Here is a 17,934-nt window from a genome sequence, read left to right on the forward strand (position 1 = left end):
CAGATATCCAGAATAGCACATTAAAGCTACTATAAAATCATAATCTCTCTGCAAACAAAACACTTTTCGGTCAGTTCCCTGTGAAGGTTATTACTGAGGAAGCTGACTATAAGCTATGTACCTCTAGAGCCACCATGTCTCCCAAAAGGCACAGGTAATGAGTTTTCACTTGAAATAGTCATTTTCAAGTAAAAATAATTGAGAAGGTGAGGAAAGAGGGAGAAGGGGGAAGGGATCTGTTGACTACATAGCTAATTACTTGTGGATTCTTCCAAATCAGGGATGTGTAACCGTAACTAGGAAGCGTATTTACACGAGGTACCTTACATTCAAATCTATAAACTCTATTATAGTCAAAATAAACCTTATAACATTAGCCTTTTATACACTCAATTCCAGAAAACGTTCAGTGCACATAAAAGTGATGTTGGGCAAAAGCCACTTTCTTTGCTACATCTTTAAATCTGTCTGCCCTCCTGTCCTCGGCTGAGCTCCGTGGCAACACACCACCCACTGCTCACCCAGACTTTAGTCTCTGATGGATCATTTATTGTTGTCTTGACAATCACATCCCTTCCTGTCATGAAAAAATGCTGTCTATCATTTTGGTGGATTAAACTGTTTTCAAATGTTTTCAGACTTTCAGAAGAGAGGTCCTTTAGAGAAGCCATAAACACAGAGTATAGAACACCGCCTTCTAACTGAGCCATTCAGTGTAGGCCTCCAAGATCATTACACGTGGAGATGAAATGGACCTTGTCCTTGGACACTACTGGGAGAGATCAAATTTAGAGGACATTTCTAAAATTTTATCTGCATATTCTATTCCTCTCAAGACCAAGGAGAGAAAATGAGGAAATTCAGAGTTACTGGTCACAACAAAGAATTTGACTGATCCCATCAATTTCTGAGCTTACTAGTGTAGCCTCCCGAGAGAAGTTTTCTTTCAGAATGATAGAGCTGCACAATGACAGCCATCAAACTTTGGTTTTAAAGAAGGGGATTTAAAGTAGATTTCTTACTTTCCCATGGATTAAAAAAATACAGAGTTCAGAACGTCAGATTCTTCCCTGTGCCAGCTGTTTGGGTGACTTCACCATGGCTGCGCACTCCTGGTTTTATGTTTCTGTCAACCCTCGGTGGCCTGTTGCGGCTTCCCAGCCCAGCTGGTGGAACCTTCCACCACTTACATACAAGTCAGTGCAGAATGACCTGTTGGGACTCATATCCCACCGCTGATAAAAAACCCTTAACAAACAGGGTAAAAGTTGTTTGTACTAAAACAAGTCATTCATGTCACAAATAAGGATGGCTAAAAAGTTTTGTAAAAGAACCAAAGTTTAGGCCACAAAGGGTCTGAGGACTGGCATGTCGGAGGCTACCAGTGCTGCAGCAGCTGTGGTCTCCCATGTCTTTGGTGCACTTGCTTAATCCCAGCAGGACACGCTGCTGTGGGGCTCGCAGGCCCCCAGGGTGAGGTCAGCAGGTGTGCTCTGGAACCGAGAACTAATAGGTGCTGAGGCAGGCACTGCAGCCCCCAGAAGAAAAGAGGACAGGCTGGAGGATTCCCAGGGAACAGTGGCGCACCTGGAGGCCGGACAGCAGCGGCACCACCGGATTCCTGGCCCAGCAGGCTGCAAAGGCCCTAGGTTTTACTGGGCATCTTGTTCAATTAATTACTCAATAAAACTGCCTCTGGACTGCACACAGCTTAAAGGGATATCACATGTTTTGGACAAGTATCAATTATAGGGAGACACATATACAGCACTGACTACGATATTTACAACATCATCTGCTTATAATCTTTAAAGACCATCTGGTGGATGATGGTGACTGACTGTCGTTAGGCATTTGGCAAAATACATTTGTGTGTAACAGCTGCTTTTTTTTTTAATTTTAAAAATGTTTACATATGTACAATGGTCCTTGGATGCTGATAATAAATATGAAAAGTAAAAAATAAAATAAAATAAAAAATACATGTTTACAGTGAGCGCATAGGATATTGGCCTCTCAAGCTTTAAAGTCCTGCAGAGAAAAACCCTAGATGCCTTAGCCCTGCATGCTAGTTTCTATTATGAGATGTTGTTTCCTTAAATGTGGAAAACAATAAACAGAAGCTTCATGCACAGAGCATTACTGTCTACAATGAGGATGGGCTTCAGAATGGCAAGTTCTGAATCCACTACTGTCCCTTAGGAAACTTGCTACATTTGGGTCGTGTGAGTTAAGTTTAGTGATATTTCTACATGTATCTGTCATGCGGATTATCCATGAACATACCAGTACCTTTACTGTTCCATGTTATAGTGTCACATTTCAGTGGTTCTCTTCATGGTTCAGTTAAATCCTAAGCCAATGACAAAAAGAAAGTGATATCCAGATGTGAGACTCGACTTCCTCCCCTCTGTGGCATTCAGTGATGTTTTCGAATTGTCTGAAGAGCAGATAGATTTGCAGTGATTCCGTGAGGCTGGGTTTCTTTCTATAAAAGTTGAAGTAAACAGTTTCGATGTATCACATGTAAACAGTTGATCTTAAATGGATGTCTCCCATAGCTGCATAACAGAGAAGAGCAAAATTTCACATTGTGAAAAGAGGAAACAGGCATATTCTGAACAGCAAAGATGAAAAAGATTTGGTGAGTTCATCAATACTTAGGTGTTGGTGGGTGCACACTCTTGCAAAGTCTTATAAATGGATAAAATAAACACTCTAATTTTTAGCTCTCTCCCCTAAACCCGAGTCTCAACCTTTTTAACAACTGCCACCTTTTAATACATAAAACCCTCACATCCTCATTTAATGTTACTTGTAATTTTGGTAAACTAAATGTTGTGTCTCAAATGAAATAAAATAACTTAAAATACTGTTTTTTAAAGCTACACATAACTTCAGTTTCCCCAGGATTCTGATATAGCCAGTTAGAACAATGATGGCCTGGGGACATTTTAAAAGTCCCCATTGCCTAGACAACACACCGGACCAACTAAATCAAAATCTCTCTGGTTGGGATTCAGGCATCAGTATATTTTAAAAGGCTTTCAGACAACTCTGTACAGCCAGTGCTTAGAACTACTGACCTTAGGGAAGTGTGAGTCCATTACTACCACCACCATCCACCTAGAAACCCTGGGCCTATGGCCAGGTTATACAGTCTCCAAATCCATCACTGCCTCCTGAAAAATAGTCCTCTCTCAGGAGCCGACATCTCAGAGCAGAATGACCCATCCAGTGCACGATGTCAGTTTCCTTATTCCCTCACCTCTTTTCTCTCCTCCAGTTCTTTATACCAGCCCTGTTCACATGTAATGTCTAGAATGTTCAGTACATGCCTTAATGGACTGAAAACAAGTTTGGCATGATCAAATATAGTGCAATTCAGTTCACCAGAGAAGAAAGGCCAATTAAAAAAAAAAGGGAGAAGAAAAAAGATCAAGCTGATAAAATATGTTTCCAGGCAATGTGATTTGGGTATAATTATTATCAACATGAACAAAGGAAGACTAAGACCAGTGTGATGTAGGTTGCATCTAATTTCCATCCAAATTTCATTTTTACTGGATATCCAGGGCATGTCAGTATTACACCTAATGAGTTTCTAGTAAAGAAAAAGGAGAAATAGCTAAGTGACTAACTGGATGTTTCTATACAGGCTCCCTTAATAGGTTCTCTTGACTCTGCAAGGAAACCTTTTGTTATCTACTTTAGGTCTGCTTTGTAAGTCCTTTTCATTAAAAAAGACACCCATCTCATCACCCTTTGGAAACCACATCTCCCAACTGTGAGGATCTTTGTGTGCAGATGACACCTATTGGTGGAGACAATGGAAAATGAAGGGTTAAAAGGAGGTCTGCAGGGCATCAGAGGGAAAGAAGCTTTGTACTGATGCTCAGATGATGGTACAAAGTAGTAAAGAATTCAGACTTCAGCTTCTGTGAGCCCAATTTTCTAACAAATGGTTATGAAGATTAAACAATAAGTGACAGCTTGCAGAAAAAAAGAGAGGAACAAAGGAATGACATTGGGAAAACCTGAAGGTCACAATTACCCTAGTGAAGATAAAGGAGCAAAGAGTTACCAAGCCATCACTTTTAGGACTAGGTGTGACCTTGGCCATGTGTGGATGGCTGTAACAGAGGGGTTGCTGATAGAAAGAGTTGCTTGTTCAATTCTCCACGGCCCATAAGGACAGCCCAGAGACAAGGGCTGTCTGTTCTGGAGGATTCTACTACATGCCCATGTGACTGTTTCACAGTGAATGGAACCAACCAGATCTTTCACAGCACTGTCCCCGAGGCTATAGTCTTCGTGGTCGCCCCACTCAGGGCAGAGCAAAGGCCATGGGCCAGACATTTCTCCTGGGGAGTTGTCATTTTCATGGGCTCTCACGGAGGAACATCTCCAAAAACCTGCACCCTGACATGACAACAGCTGACTGTCCCCAACTAGACAGAGCAAAATAGCAATGCAGACAATTTATCAGGGAGAGAAGGCAGGGTGTTACACTTCAACAATGCCCTGGGGAGGAAAGGAATGAGATCAGCCTAAGATTTTATCACCACATACTCATATCATGAACAACTGGACGCCTATTCTCAAGTCTTTTTTTTTTTTAAGGCCAGAAAGCTGAGTGCTGGGGAATCTAAGTTCTCTTCTTCCCTTCCATCTTCTACCATTTCCCATAGAAACAATATGGAGGTAATTTTTTTATGGTTAATAAAACAACACTGATTGTTTTAAAGTCTTTTTGATAATAGTGATCTAATCAGGTCTTAATGAGTTCTGTTTTCTTACTGACTCTGAGTTGATCAAATTAAAATGTGAATAATCCAAGTTTTCCCTGAATCACATGCTACAAGTTCAGTGTCAAAGAGGCTCTAAAATATCTTTCAAAACCAAAAAGCCTAGGAACCCAAGACCCACTAGCAGATGATTCTGTCCAGGCTTTTAAAGCTATACTTTATTTTATATTTTTTGCAAAATTATTTCTGAGAAGATCACATTTATAGTTTAACTGACCACAACATCAATAAAAGTAATTATTCTTTAATTCTGTAATCTTTCACTTAAGTCTCTAAGGGCTGGTTTGCCTCTGTCTCTAAACTCGACCGTGTCTCAAACTTCACATAATGGACCTGTTCTCTGAATACTGGATCACTGAGCAGTATCATAATTTAAATGTAAAAGAGGACTTAGTATTTAAGGAAACCTCTGGTGAATCATATTTTTATAAAAATAATAAACTCCAAGTACATTTTTAATCTGTTTCTTAAGTAAAAGACTGCTAAATTTCACCATACCTTTGCCATATTCTTACTATTACAGATTTTCAAGACTCCTTTCCTTGTATCCAAATTCCACCTGCATTTTCAAAGACTCTTCTGATTTTCTGTCAGGGGTTCCTATTTCTTAAATCCTATTTGTGTCATTAACAGAGTAAGCACAATGTGCATGGAAATGAGGCTGGTTTACTTAAGTCTCTGCCATTTCCAGGTACATGAAGAAACTGACAAAGCAAAATACATTCTCTGTTTTGTCTAATTCCAGGTTGTAGTATATTAGCTACAATGAATAAAATAAGATATAAACATATAGCCATAAATAATTAATTTATGCCAAAGAGTTCTAGGATTCATCAGTGATTAGACTAATTTGTCAATATAAATCTAAGCCCCAAAGCCCTGAGAACCTTGTTTTTCAAATTCTTTTTTTTTCATTTTCTTATGAAATGACTCTGTCTTTTCAAATATCCACGCACAGGTAAACAAGCGTGACTGAGGCTATGAGCATATGGAAGAAGCCACCACGTACCCTGGCACTTTGTCGGTTCACTTTCTCCTCCTCATCGGGCAGGGGAGGCATTGGGTAGGGGTATTTTCTGCTGGAAGCAATAGATCCAGTTGACGAAGAAGGAGATTTGGCAGGAGATAAAGTCCTGAGACGTTGAGAACACATGAAATACGTATTATGTGGTTGCCTAATATATTTTTCAAATATCTGAAAAGTGGGTTCAGAACAAACCCTCTGATTTCTACTTCCATAGGCCACTACCGCCCAGGTTTAACTACCAGGACAAACTCTGTCACTCACAACACTGGAATGCTAGAATTTCATCTTCCTAACTTCATAACTACAATATGTTGCGTAAATGTTAGTACACAGAATCATACTTTTCAAACTGAACAGCCAATCACGACATTTCTTATAGATTAGATTTTTTAAAAAGCTAAAATGGAGAAGGGATAAAAATATTCTAAGAGCTCATAATGGTAAATTAAGTGTATACTATATCAATATTCTGCCTTATTTTGATCACTTAATGTCAAAAATGTCTTTTGTACAGTAATTCCAATTATATTTTTAAGATCTGAAAATACAGTACAACTGATACATTTATTAGTTGCTAAGTCACACACCAGTTTACACAAAACTCATGCATTCAGAGGCCAGTGTGTTAGTTGTGAAAGAACAAAGGCAAATACAAGGGTTTTTATAACAAATTAGTAAACATGCAAGCGATAAGGAGTGCAGAGTTCCAGCCAAACAGTCTGATGAGAACATACAAAAATGGTCTGATTAGTCCCTACAATCATCATTTCTGGACAGGGGAGGATTCTAACCCAGAGACATAGATCTTGATAACTTGTGTAGGGTAGACTTGTCATGTAAATCAAGTGATGACACTTTAATGACTGGAATTTTACTAAAACTAAAATAAAACACAACAAAACTCTTCTCTTTGGGTAATGTGTTCTCCTCATCACAGAGCTATTCCACATAAAAGTTCTGTGGAAGCTCTGGGTTCGTGATGCTGAACTTGTTTGGTTCTGCATGTGCAGTGGTAATATTTGTGACTAAGAAGAGCAGGCTGGGAGGGCCCATATCTGTTATCTTGTCTTTAAAATGGGAGGGGGGACAAAACAGCTGTGGGTGATAAGTGTCGACTTCCACCATGTCAGTGGAAAACAGACATAGTAATTCAGCATTAGCTATCCATTCACCAGTGATACCACTACACGTCCATAACTCCTCAAGCCCTGGTGCAAGGGGTATGACCCGCATCACTGAACTGGTTACACTGCCATGTTGGAGCGTGGGGACTTATTTCAGCAGGATGCATCTCATCTGCTGTGAGAGACTGACTCAGCCCGCGAGTGTTGGTGGTGGGGTAGCCTTGGGTGGGGGGAGATCTTCTGACCGAACTGCATGCACCAAATAAAGACGTCTTTTTTTCTCCCTGACGTTAAAGTTTGGTTCTCATCCATGTATCATCCTTTGCTCTGGTTCCGCTGTAGCTTTCAAATCAGTCTATTTTATAGACATTCAATTTAAGCTAAGGTTTGAAAATAAATTTTCCTACAAACTCTGAGATTTGGCTCAATTTTAAGAAGCAAGAGTGATTCAGTTTACTTTTAACCTGTAATTCCAAATGTTTCCTCTATTTTTGGAAGATGTCCAGGACCACTCCTTAGGGTGTACTGTTAGAATACTGCAGCTGTTCGACTTCTCTTGTGTTAATGCTCTCCACGGCGAAGCAGATGGGTGGAACTAAGAATACTGGCGCTTCAAATCCTCTAAAGTACTATTAAAGCAATGTATGACTGCATCTTTTTCTAATTCAGAAATTAATGGTTTTTTTTCAATTTTAGGGAAACATTTCAAGTAGGATTATGATCTTTAGGAAACAAATTCAGTATGTGTAAAATGAAGATATACCTTTATATCTAGATATTTAAATACATTTTTCTAAAATTAGGGATATTAACCTGGGTGAGGATTTTCAGCCTAATCACTACTGATAAGATCTCCAAGTTTAGAAAAGCTAGTCAGGTACACAAACAGGTAAATCTTGTTGACTCTAGGGGTCATGCAAACTGACTCCTCTTTTTAATTTCTGCAGTGTGTATGTCCATATTATGAGATGTTAGCTTATAGCTTCAAGATCATGCCAGCCAGTCACTTGGCCATGGTCCAAATGACCAGCTCTGTGTTCCAGTGAGGGTGCTGGAAGTCCAGTCTTCGCCTCAAATATCTATCTCTGGCCAAAGCAATAATGAGTTAAAACAAAAACAGGAGGTATTCTCCAGACTTTCCCTCCCCAAATTAGGCATTTACTACTTCTCACATTAACACACTAGTTTAGCTGACACTTTGGACCCTAGGGGCAAGAGACCAAGCAGCACAGTTTAGCAGGGGCAGGGGCACGGGGTCCTGAGGTCGGGTGGTGTGTGACAGCATGAAGGAGATTATCTTGTGGGGGTAGGGGAATGGATTGCACCAGAGCAGGAGTCAGTGAGAGTAGAGAGTAAGGCAGGGTAAATCAGTTTAGGGAAAACAAAAATAAACTACAAACTCCTCACAAATGTCAAAGAAAGACATTTCTTCCAAACCGCCTCCAGGCTCTTTTCTGACCCTGGCTACTTGCTTGGTAGTTTCAATCTGGCTCTTACTGAAAACCAGGCACCGGCCCAGCTCATTTGTTTACAAAGTAATCGTGGGACAAATGTTAACCATTATCATTATTGCACTTTTTAAAACCACAATAACCAGAGTGGGTGCCATTTAGAATTAATTATACAATGTAGGTGCATCCCTGTGCCAATGGACTGTGCTGTGTCTTGGAGCTACCTCAGACTGCCTGGGCTTGCCTTCTGTAGATAGCAAAGGCCCATCTCAGTTCAGTTCTGTCCCCCAGAACAGGCTAAAACCAGACCAGCTACACAGGAGGGAAGGAGGGACACACATCCTCCCCTTCTTCACTTGGCTGTGTTAGTATGCAAATTTTACAGTGGTCTGATGGAAGAGGAACAGATTTCGGGAGCTTGTAATTCTGATTCTGATACTTACTAGCTATGCTACCTCGAGTTACCCTTTTGGCTCAGTTTCCCCCATTCATAGAAAGGGAGTAAGAATGCCTACATCTCATGATGTTGTAAGAAATAAAGGAAGACAGCAGGCACTCAATACATGTCACCTATTAGAATCAGTGTCTTTCCAGAGTTACTGCGTTTTCCACAACATCATGGACACGAACTCAAAAACCACTGATGAAGTGAATAATCAAGTAGATATTACCCCACAGTAAGGAAACCTTCCAAGAGCTTGTAAAGCACTATCATCAACAGAACTGCCTCCAGGATATAGGTGTGAGAAGATAATGCTCTTGCTCTGACTTCACCTGCTCCTTCTCGATGTCCTGAATATATTCTGACAACAGCTGGAATGAACGCTGCCATATGAGAACTGGGTAAAGAGCACAAGTGAGGTACTCTGCTCAAAATCTTCCGCCCTATGCTTTGCTCTTCATAGTGATATGGATACATAATTTTTTAATGCTGGGCTGTATTTTGGACCAGTTTGCTGCTGTCGAAGTCCCCATTGCATTTTGAGAGGAATGCCACAAACCCTACACACCACATGGAGGATTAACAAAGTGACCTTTGCCCTTATTGGTAGTTTGGGCAGGAGAGGTAATCCTGAATGACCTGGCGGCAGATGGAGCAGACCTGAGATTAAGCACAGGGTTGGCAAAGCATAAGCCAAATGTGGATGCGCTCAGGCCTACGTGAGGCTTGGCGTGAAGAGTGGCTGAAATCCTCTCCTGTTGTGTTAGAATCATTGTGTTGCAAGCCCCAGGGCAGCTCCATTATTTACCACTCTCACGGAGAATCAGCGCTAATTTTCAAGTCTCACCAGCATAACCCTTTTTAACACTCAAATAACAGTTAACTTACAACCCTCCACTGAATTCTATCTAGCCTTTAAACTTAAATATGGATTCTTAATCACTAATTCTGAATGTGACTATCCACTGTAGGAACCAACATCTCATCTTATAGGAAGAGATAAAGGAATGCTCTAAAATTGCCCTTGCAGCTTTGCACGTGCAACGGGGGGAGCTGAAGCATTTCCCCATCCAAATTGCGTTTAGTCATGCAGCTTCTGGGCAGACCTGGGTGCTGGTTTTAAGAGATGTGAACTCTTCTCTGGGAGTCACATAAACTACTCAGCTCACCCAGGGGGAGGTGAATCAACTCTTCCGGAGTACCATTTCACAAATTATCGCTGCAAAAATGTCCCTGTAGGTATATAAGCCCTACCCCATACGGGACCAAAGCCATTCTGTTTTGGTTCCATGGCAACTGCAAATTACAATCTGCCCACAAGCCTGAGGAAAACAGAAAGGAGAGATAGGACTGCAGGTGAGCCAAGATTCCAAATAACATTCACAATCATCTTACCTGTCTTCCTGACGTTGGCCATCTTGGGAGCTACAGGTGAGGGTGGGATGTTTGAATGTGAGTGTATGTGCATGAGCAGAGGGACAGGGCAGGAGGGAAAGATGGGGGATAAAAGCAGGATATATTTTTGTGAGCAGGCAGGGGTTTTGCTTTCCGTGGGTTATATGCAAATGTATGGATCAAATTAAAATGCAGGTAGGTCTAATCATTTTCTCAAACTATACATGTCTAAACTAAATGGTACACTGGAAGAGAAAGTCCACCTTAAATGGGTGCTGAGAGTTAAAAACACGTATGTATTTTGATATCTGATAAATGCCGACCCAAGTCATGGCAATAGGTAATCTGAAATCTTATCGTTTATGTTCAGAAGAGGTAGTAATTGAGTCTATATTTCTTCTTTACATTAGTTGTCCACAAAGTAGTCAGATATAAAGTAGCCATTTACCCCTAGAAAATCACTTTGATATTACAAAGACTGAAAAAATGCCATTAAGAGCTCTTGGAAATTCTCTCTGACCTCTACTGTTATATTGAGCTGCAGTGAATTGAATAAATATGCTAGTTGCTAAAATGTAGGAATATTTCGCCTGCTCTTTTTTTTTGTCAATCAACATGTTTCTGATCTGTTCCCTGTTCTACTTGAAGTGTTAGACAACGTCTAACGCCTTTTATTCTTACTGGAATAAAAAAATTCCTCAGATGCTTTTTTTGAGAATCTGTAAAACCCTTCTCAGCACAGCCCTTCTCTGGTAGCAAATGGTTGTACTGCATACATCAGACCTAAAATCATTCCATACACGCTCACGTGGCCAATATTCTCAATAATTGTCAAGTTACGTCAAATCATTGTTTTTTCACTCAAAGTAAAATTCCACCACATTTCATTTAGTTTCTTTTCAGGTTTTTCCTTAAGTTTTGGTATGTACTATGCACTCGTGAGGCGGTAAGTAGGAAAAATGCATTATGAAACCGCTAGATTCCAGAAATTAAATTGTTCAGGTTAATAGTGCTTCTTAATTATTAGTGGAAAGTATGTTTCATGCCCATAGAACACTACATGGCGTAAAATGAACAGAAAGCTACTAAAAAGCTCGAGATGGTGACAGGGACATGCACTCAATGGCAACCCTTTCAAATGGCTTCATTTGAAACATTCAGAAAAGAACTAGACTTGCTCACGAAGCCAAAAACAGAGATCAAAAGGCAGCAAATAAACAAGGACCCTCTCCAACTATGGGAACTTGTATTGGGAGATACAAGATAGAGAGCCAGTCACACCACAGTATTCGTATGTGCTGGGAGAGTGTGAAAAGGATATAAAATTAATTTATAAAATACCTAAAGTATGGTCCTTCAGTGTTTTTATTCACATCTTCTACCCACTTAGCTACATTATAGTCTCTTTTGAACCATGGGTTTAAATACCTGCAGAAAGCAATGGAAGGAACAAAGAAAGCAGAACAAGATAGAAAATCTGAAAATACACAGCACAAGCTTAGCAAGGATGTTCTTCACCCTCCAAATGCAAGGGACTATGGCCAATAAACCAGGATGAATGTTGGGTGATTATGAGGCAGTCTGTACAATGACACGGGCATAAACTCAGCTACAACAAGGCTCAAGGCATTCTAGAATGCAGTCAACATTTCAGAGAAAGCCTTTCCAGTGGTTTCCCAAAGGGAATCAATCTCTTTCAATCAGAGTACTGTCAGCAGTCCCATTCACCCACCTCCATAGTGGCTTTTTCCTGGACACCACCCATTTGGCTCCTTGGTTTTCAAAGGATAATGGTGCTTTTTGAGAATATTCAGATGGCTGCAATTCCAACCTGGTGTTTGGGTATATAATATCCCAAGAACAGTTAAAAAGAGCCCCATTCTCTTTCCAACATGAAAGGAAAGATTTTACGTGGCCTCTGCTCCACTCCCAAGAAGAGATCACACGCTGGCGTTAATAAGAAACATGATCCAGCTCGAAAAGGAGCAGAAGGGGTCCCAGTCCTCTGATCCCGGGGCCCCAGCACACAGAAAGTGTGGTCCAATAGGCCTCCATGATCTTGAAGGCGGGTTTAGTAACTTAGGTGCAGCTGCAACATTCCTTCCCCGCCTCTGTGTGCTCCAGTCTAAAGCATTCATGTTTCCATCAGGAAACTGCCCTTGGAAGTTGCCTTCCAAATGTCTGGTCACTGTTTGAGTGACTGCCAGGGGGAAATAATGATCTTAGTTAACAATTCCCTGATGGATCTGGCAAAGTCTCCATCAGAATTACTGCACACAGAGAAAGGTAAAAGACAGTAAAACTATGAGTGCAGAAGGTTTTGTTTTTTGTTTGTTTTTTTCTTCAGCATTTCCTTTGATTTTTACCCTGTGAGCCAAGCAAAAATACATCCGCCTAACATACCCCCTCATCAAACAGATACAGATTCAACAAATTCAGTGAGAAGAATCTGGAGGTTTTACTCAGTTTTCAAATTTAAAAGGTAACTTCTAGAGAGACTATAGACAATGAAGATTCAAGCTCCCTAAAACTTTTAAGATTATTTGGAAACAAACCAGGGGAAATGATAAAATACACTATTCACTTGTAGTTGAAGTTTGCCTCTTTTCCTCCATATTTAGTTTTAGTTTGGAGAGCCATTTAAATCAAGATACATTTCCACAGTTACAGAAGCAAGATTCAGTTATTTTCCCGTAGCCCTTCTCCTCAGTGTCTTAGCTATAACCAGGGTACACCACAAAATAACATCATGAAGTTCCCTCCTGAGAGAAGGGTTTGGTTGTTTTTCATGCTTACAAGACCATTTTTGCTAAGATAGTGTCCCCTGACTTGGGAACAGCTCACATTTTTTTTTTTATCTTTAGCCACAAACCACTGACAACTTGTGCTTTTGACAGAGATAGCCAATTAATACTTGCATAAAGATTTCCACTGAGACTCTGAACAAAAAGAAAAAGTCAAAAGCAAGTGCAGCCACACATGAAGGCTCGCGAATGCTCTGGCCTGGGAAAAATCTTAGAAAAAGTCCATGCACTTGTTATTCGGTGACACATAGCCACACAGCAAAATGAGTCACCCACAGGCAGTCGGCCACTTCTAGGAGGACACCTGTGTTCTTTCACTGACAATCTCAGAAGCTCAAAGGAACTGGCATGGCTGTCCCATGAAACCTACAGCCACGTGTGGCCTGACTTGCATATGGTGGACCTTTTCCTCCGAGTTAGGAAGCATCTCAGAAAGCTGTGATCCCTTCACTAGAGGTCACTGAAGAGAGCTCTCAATTGTCCCTTCTGGGGATGCGCCCGTGAAAGTGTCCTCACAGTGGGCCTCCTAACATCACTAGGTCATGGTGGCTACAGTGATGGGATTTCATCAAACTGCTATAAATCTGCCCATGTGGCTTGGCTTGTAGCGCAACATGCAAAAAAAAAAAAATGCATTAGACAGGATAGGAGGGCTCTCTGTGCTCTCCAGGATGGGAAGGCAGAGGAAATTAGCTGGTGCTGGCTGGACCAGGACCACCTCCGAGCAGACGTTGGGGGTCAGTCAGAGATCAAATGACCCTGTTCTCAGCCAAGGAAGGGACTTGGAGGGAGATTAAGTGGCAGCCCAGAATGGAGGGGCAGGTGGAGACTGACCTGTGATCCAGACTCCCTGTCTGGGGGCTGTCAGAGCCCCCTGGGCTTATGCCTTGGGATGGGACTGTCTGGGCGAGGGAGTGCCCAGGCTCACGTGCTTGGGGCTCCCTCCTGTAAAAACACAATATATAACACAAAGTCTAAGCCAAAACCTTTTTTTTTTTACATCATTTACAACAGTGAGGAAGATGCAAAAGCTTCGAGTGGAAAAACAATACAACGAACAAGGATATTTTCTGGTGTTAATTAGCAGAGTGTGCATTTGGGGTGCACGGTTTAATTCATGCCTTGAAGTTTCATCATCCTTTGGGATGATGACATACTAAAGGGAGTGTGGAAATAATGGACCTGATAATATCTCTTAATTTAAAAAAATTTAAAAAGATATGTTTGTCCATGATCGTTCTGCTCCTCTTAGAGTCACACAAGTGATATTGTTACATCCAAAGTAAATGGGGTTATTTAACAACTATAGAAAGTATTAAAAATACTTTGATATGCTATGTATTCTTGATATGCTATGTATTAGGATTCCTTTTAAGAAAGAAAGAAGAAAAAAAAAACACAGTGCCCAGACAATAAGGTATGTGAGAATGTCAGAATAGGGGTCGGCTTCATGGGCTTGGCTCCATGGTAACCTATAGGTAAACATGAGTCATGTAATCCAAGTCTGAAAGTCTGAAATATCTGAGAGAGTCCTTAACACTTCTTCATAAAGATGATTCCATTATGATGTCTTGTTAAATATAATAACTTAAATACCTCACAGGCAAGATTTCTCAAGGGCTATCTGTAGTATCACAATATTTGTCACATGATATGAGTGGGACTTTTATAGACAATTTTTTTTAAAAAGTAAGTGATTATGCTAGAAAATATTGCTAAATACCAAGTATTCTTTGGGCCCTAAATTTGTAGCTTTAATATAATATTGGATATTTTGTTGTTATTCATTTAGGAGTTTTCAAAGCCTTGTTATAGGAAATATGGTTAGAACACTAAGCAGACCACAGAGGAAGTTCTGAATTTCAGAACATTTTGCAGTTTTACCTGTACTCTTGTTGAGCAACTGAGTTAAGCTAAGCTAAGAAGCTCTTACCTGGTGACCTCATGCAAAACAAATCAAACAACATTCCAAGAAGAGTTTATCCACAATAAGCCCTAAAGCATCCAAGCGCTCTGGGAAGGTGTAAGATAAACTCTAACAGATTAGTTATTTGTGATGGAGTTCTATGATGCCATTCTGGACCACGCAATGGTATCACTTGAACCTATCTATTGTTTCTAAGGTAAAGTATCCTCTAGTAAACTTTGAGAAGCCACTTACAAGACAATACCATCAGCAGGGAGCTCCAAAGTTCAGGGCAATGTTATTATCCTGGACTGAAAAAGGCAGGGTATATGATGGAAAAGCTAACATAAGTTTCAGACAAGCAGTTAAGAAACATCTGCTGTTTAGATTTTTTTTTAAGTATTAAGGCATGAGGAAGCAATAGAGATCCAGGCAATAATCACTAGCACTGCAGTGAGAAATGAGTAAAAACAAAACAAAACAAAACAAAACAAAAAACAAAACTTGGTAGGTCCAAAAAGTATGGTGAATTAAAACCAGTTGGCAAGTTCAGAAGAAAACTAAGGGAGGGTTTTAGTCCATGATGGGAGATAAAGGTTTGAGGAAGCCTGGTTTTGCCTGAACTTTCTAAAGTGGAGAAACAAACCCAAAAAGTACATGCTGTTTATATCTACCTCATTATAAATGACTTTAAATGTAACTTCCGACCTCATTCCCTCTTCAAAAAAGAGGGGGTGGTGGTGGCTATCATTTAAAACGGACTGTGTTGCATTTAGTGACGATGATTCCGTTAAAGAGCAAGTTTACATAAATGCCCTTTTAAATGTCCTCAAAAGGAGAATTTAAAAGGGAAACATATTCCAGTAGTCTGAGAGAATGCTTAGATGGCAGCCATGAAGCCCTCGGAGTGGTGGTTTCACACTGTAAGCCGTCACCATGCTCTAGGACGGCAGCAATTTCCCCCTGATGCTTCCGGGCTGTGTGAATACTGGGGAGAGGAAGGGTGACCCCTCTGAAATGGCTGGACCACGGGTGATGAGAAGAAAGGAATGTTATCAAAATTCCCTTCAAAACGGAACCAAGACACCACAATGGCAGGTTACTGGAGGACAGAGCCTGCCGTGAGGGTGAGACCCTCACTATCAGTGAGTATTGGGATGGGCACAGTTGCGGAGATGCCTATGTAAAAGAGAAAAGCCATGGTTAATTTTAAAACAGCAAAAAAAGAAAAAAAGAATTAAGAAGACAAAACCAAGACCAAGAGGCATGGTTTACAGTTCTCTGATGATGTGGTTAATTAACTTTTCACACTAATTGCACAGGACCTTAGACTGTCTTTTTCCATTAGAGGTTCAGACTTACTCAGTTGAATTAGACCGAGGTCTAAATCTTTTTCCTCTGATTTTCTTTCTGTTGCCTCCCAGGTTACCTGAAAAAGATGGTTTATGGCTAGATTTGAATATAAATAAAACAATTGCCACAGGTTTAATTACATGGTATTTCAAGTGGGTGTAATTCACAACCAGCACCAGCCCAGAATATAGGGCTTTTTTGCACCGTACAGCCTTCTCAATGTGTCCAGTGCACTCGTGCTACCAAATCCTATCATTTCCCGTTCAAGAAAAAAGAACTGGACTCTCTCATAATCATAATAAATGCCCTCCTCTCTGCTGGGAGAAGAGCTAAAGAGTTTTCAGGAAGGAACAAGTCTTTATAAACAGGGACCACAGAATATAGACTTTAGGTGACACGGACAGATGGGCTCAGAATGCTGCCCTATACCTTGCCAAGAGTTACTTCGAGGTCGCCCATTTTCACAGATGTCTGAAATATGTTTTGTGTCTGGAATCCTTTCACTCCAAGAATGAGAGAGTCCGTTTGACCTGAAATTGAAAATGTGTATATATTGTTCAAAACTATAATCACATGAATGTTTTGAAATCAGTAAGCAAAATTTCTAAGCATTACTGTGCATTAAAATAAACCGAGAAAGAAAAAAATTGGAAATGAAAGAATGAAAACATGAAAGTCTTCATGAAGAAGGCAGAATTACACAACATCCAATTTAAGAAAAGTCAAATACAATGGAACCCCATTACAATAGTTCGTAATTGAAAATTATCAGGATACAATGCAAGCCAATTACATTCCCCAGAACACAGCGACCACAAATACAAATTCACTACATATTATTTCGGCAACATAACCCAAGCAGCAGAGTTATAATGGGGTCCCACCATAGATGTTTCTTAATTGTAAAGCAATGGTTTCCATTCAAATATTATGAGGACATGGACTTTCAAGAGATCTCACTGAGTTGCTCAATTGAACCTGGTTAGCCTTTATCAAAGTAATATTTAGGTTTTCTTAAACAAGAAAATTATGTTCTAAGAATTGGCATTTTCTCCACATTTCTCCTCCAAATGTAATATTGTTGGTTAACTGTCCAATAACTGAACTGAGTCTGATGTTTATCATGGAAGTGTCTCTCACAAAGTCCATGTACCGTTAAGCCCTTCCACTATTTGTGTCCTGCTATCTTTAAATGAACTGTCTACAAGAAGCAAAATTTACACAGCTACCTTGTACCACATAAGAAGAGCATTCTGACAAACTACATATACTAAGGGGGATTCACATAATTTGATACAACATTTAACTGCTTAAAAGTCAAAACCCATTGAGACTTTGCTAAAATCTGGGAATTATTCTAATTAATGTTTTAAACTCTTCTTGAGGTACTTTAGCAAATAGCTCTGTACTTTAAATCTTTTCCACATATCATTCCAGCTAACTGCTGTCTATTCTAAAAGGAACCTTCTACAGATGAATGAAAATATATGGAACTCAGCACAATTATTACATAATTCCCCAGATTTTTCAACATCATTTATGAAGCGTAGAACGACTCCTATTTTGTATAAAAGTACAATAGAAATTCTGCTGGAATCCACTGATCTCTCCACTTATTTACCAT

The 17,934-nt window shown here is 40.2% G+C and overlaps 1 protein-coding gene across 7 annotated transcripts in view; it reads right to left on the reverse strand.

Moving 5' to 3' along the window:
* Window positions 1-1,668: 1,668 nt before the first annotated feature.
* The window catches only part of ADAM22 (ADAM metallopeptidase domain 22), a 200,415-nt gene continuing 184,149 nt past the window's right edge, over window positions 1,669-17,934 (reverse strand). For 3 of the 7 annotated variants that reach the window (XM_072965063.1, XM_072965059.1, XM_072965061.1), the window contains 4 exons: window positions 16,740-16,840; window positions 16,320-16,386; window positions 5,818-5,941; window positions 1,669-2,561 (listed from right to left, as the gene is read on the reverse strand). In XM_072965063.1, coding sequence (XP_072821164.1) covers window positions 2,541-2,561; window positions 5,818-5,941; window positions 16,320-16,386; window positions 16,740-16,840 — 313 coding nt within the window. In that variant the 3' untranslated portion in view covers window positions 1,669-2,540. Of the gene's footprint in view, window positions 2,562-5,817; window positions 5,942-11,588; window positions 11,676-13,885; window positions 13,997-16,319; window positions 16,387-16,739; window positions 16,841-17,934 lie in introns of all 7 variants that reach the window. The other 4 variants (XM_072965058.1, XM_072965060.1, XM_072965057.1 and 1 more) reach the window with 2 other exon arrangements.

Source organism: Vicugna pacos, chromosome 7 (assembly GCF_048564905.1).
Source record: "Vicugna pacos chromosome 7, VicPac4, whole genome shotgun sequence".
Classification (NCBI taxonomy): Eukaryota; Metazoa; Chordata; class Mammalia; order Artiodactyla; family Camelidae; genus Vicugna; species Vicugna pacos.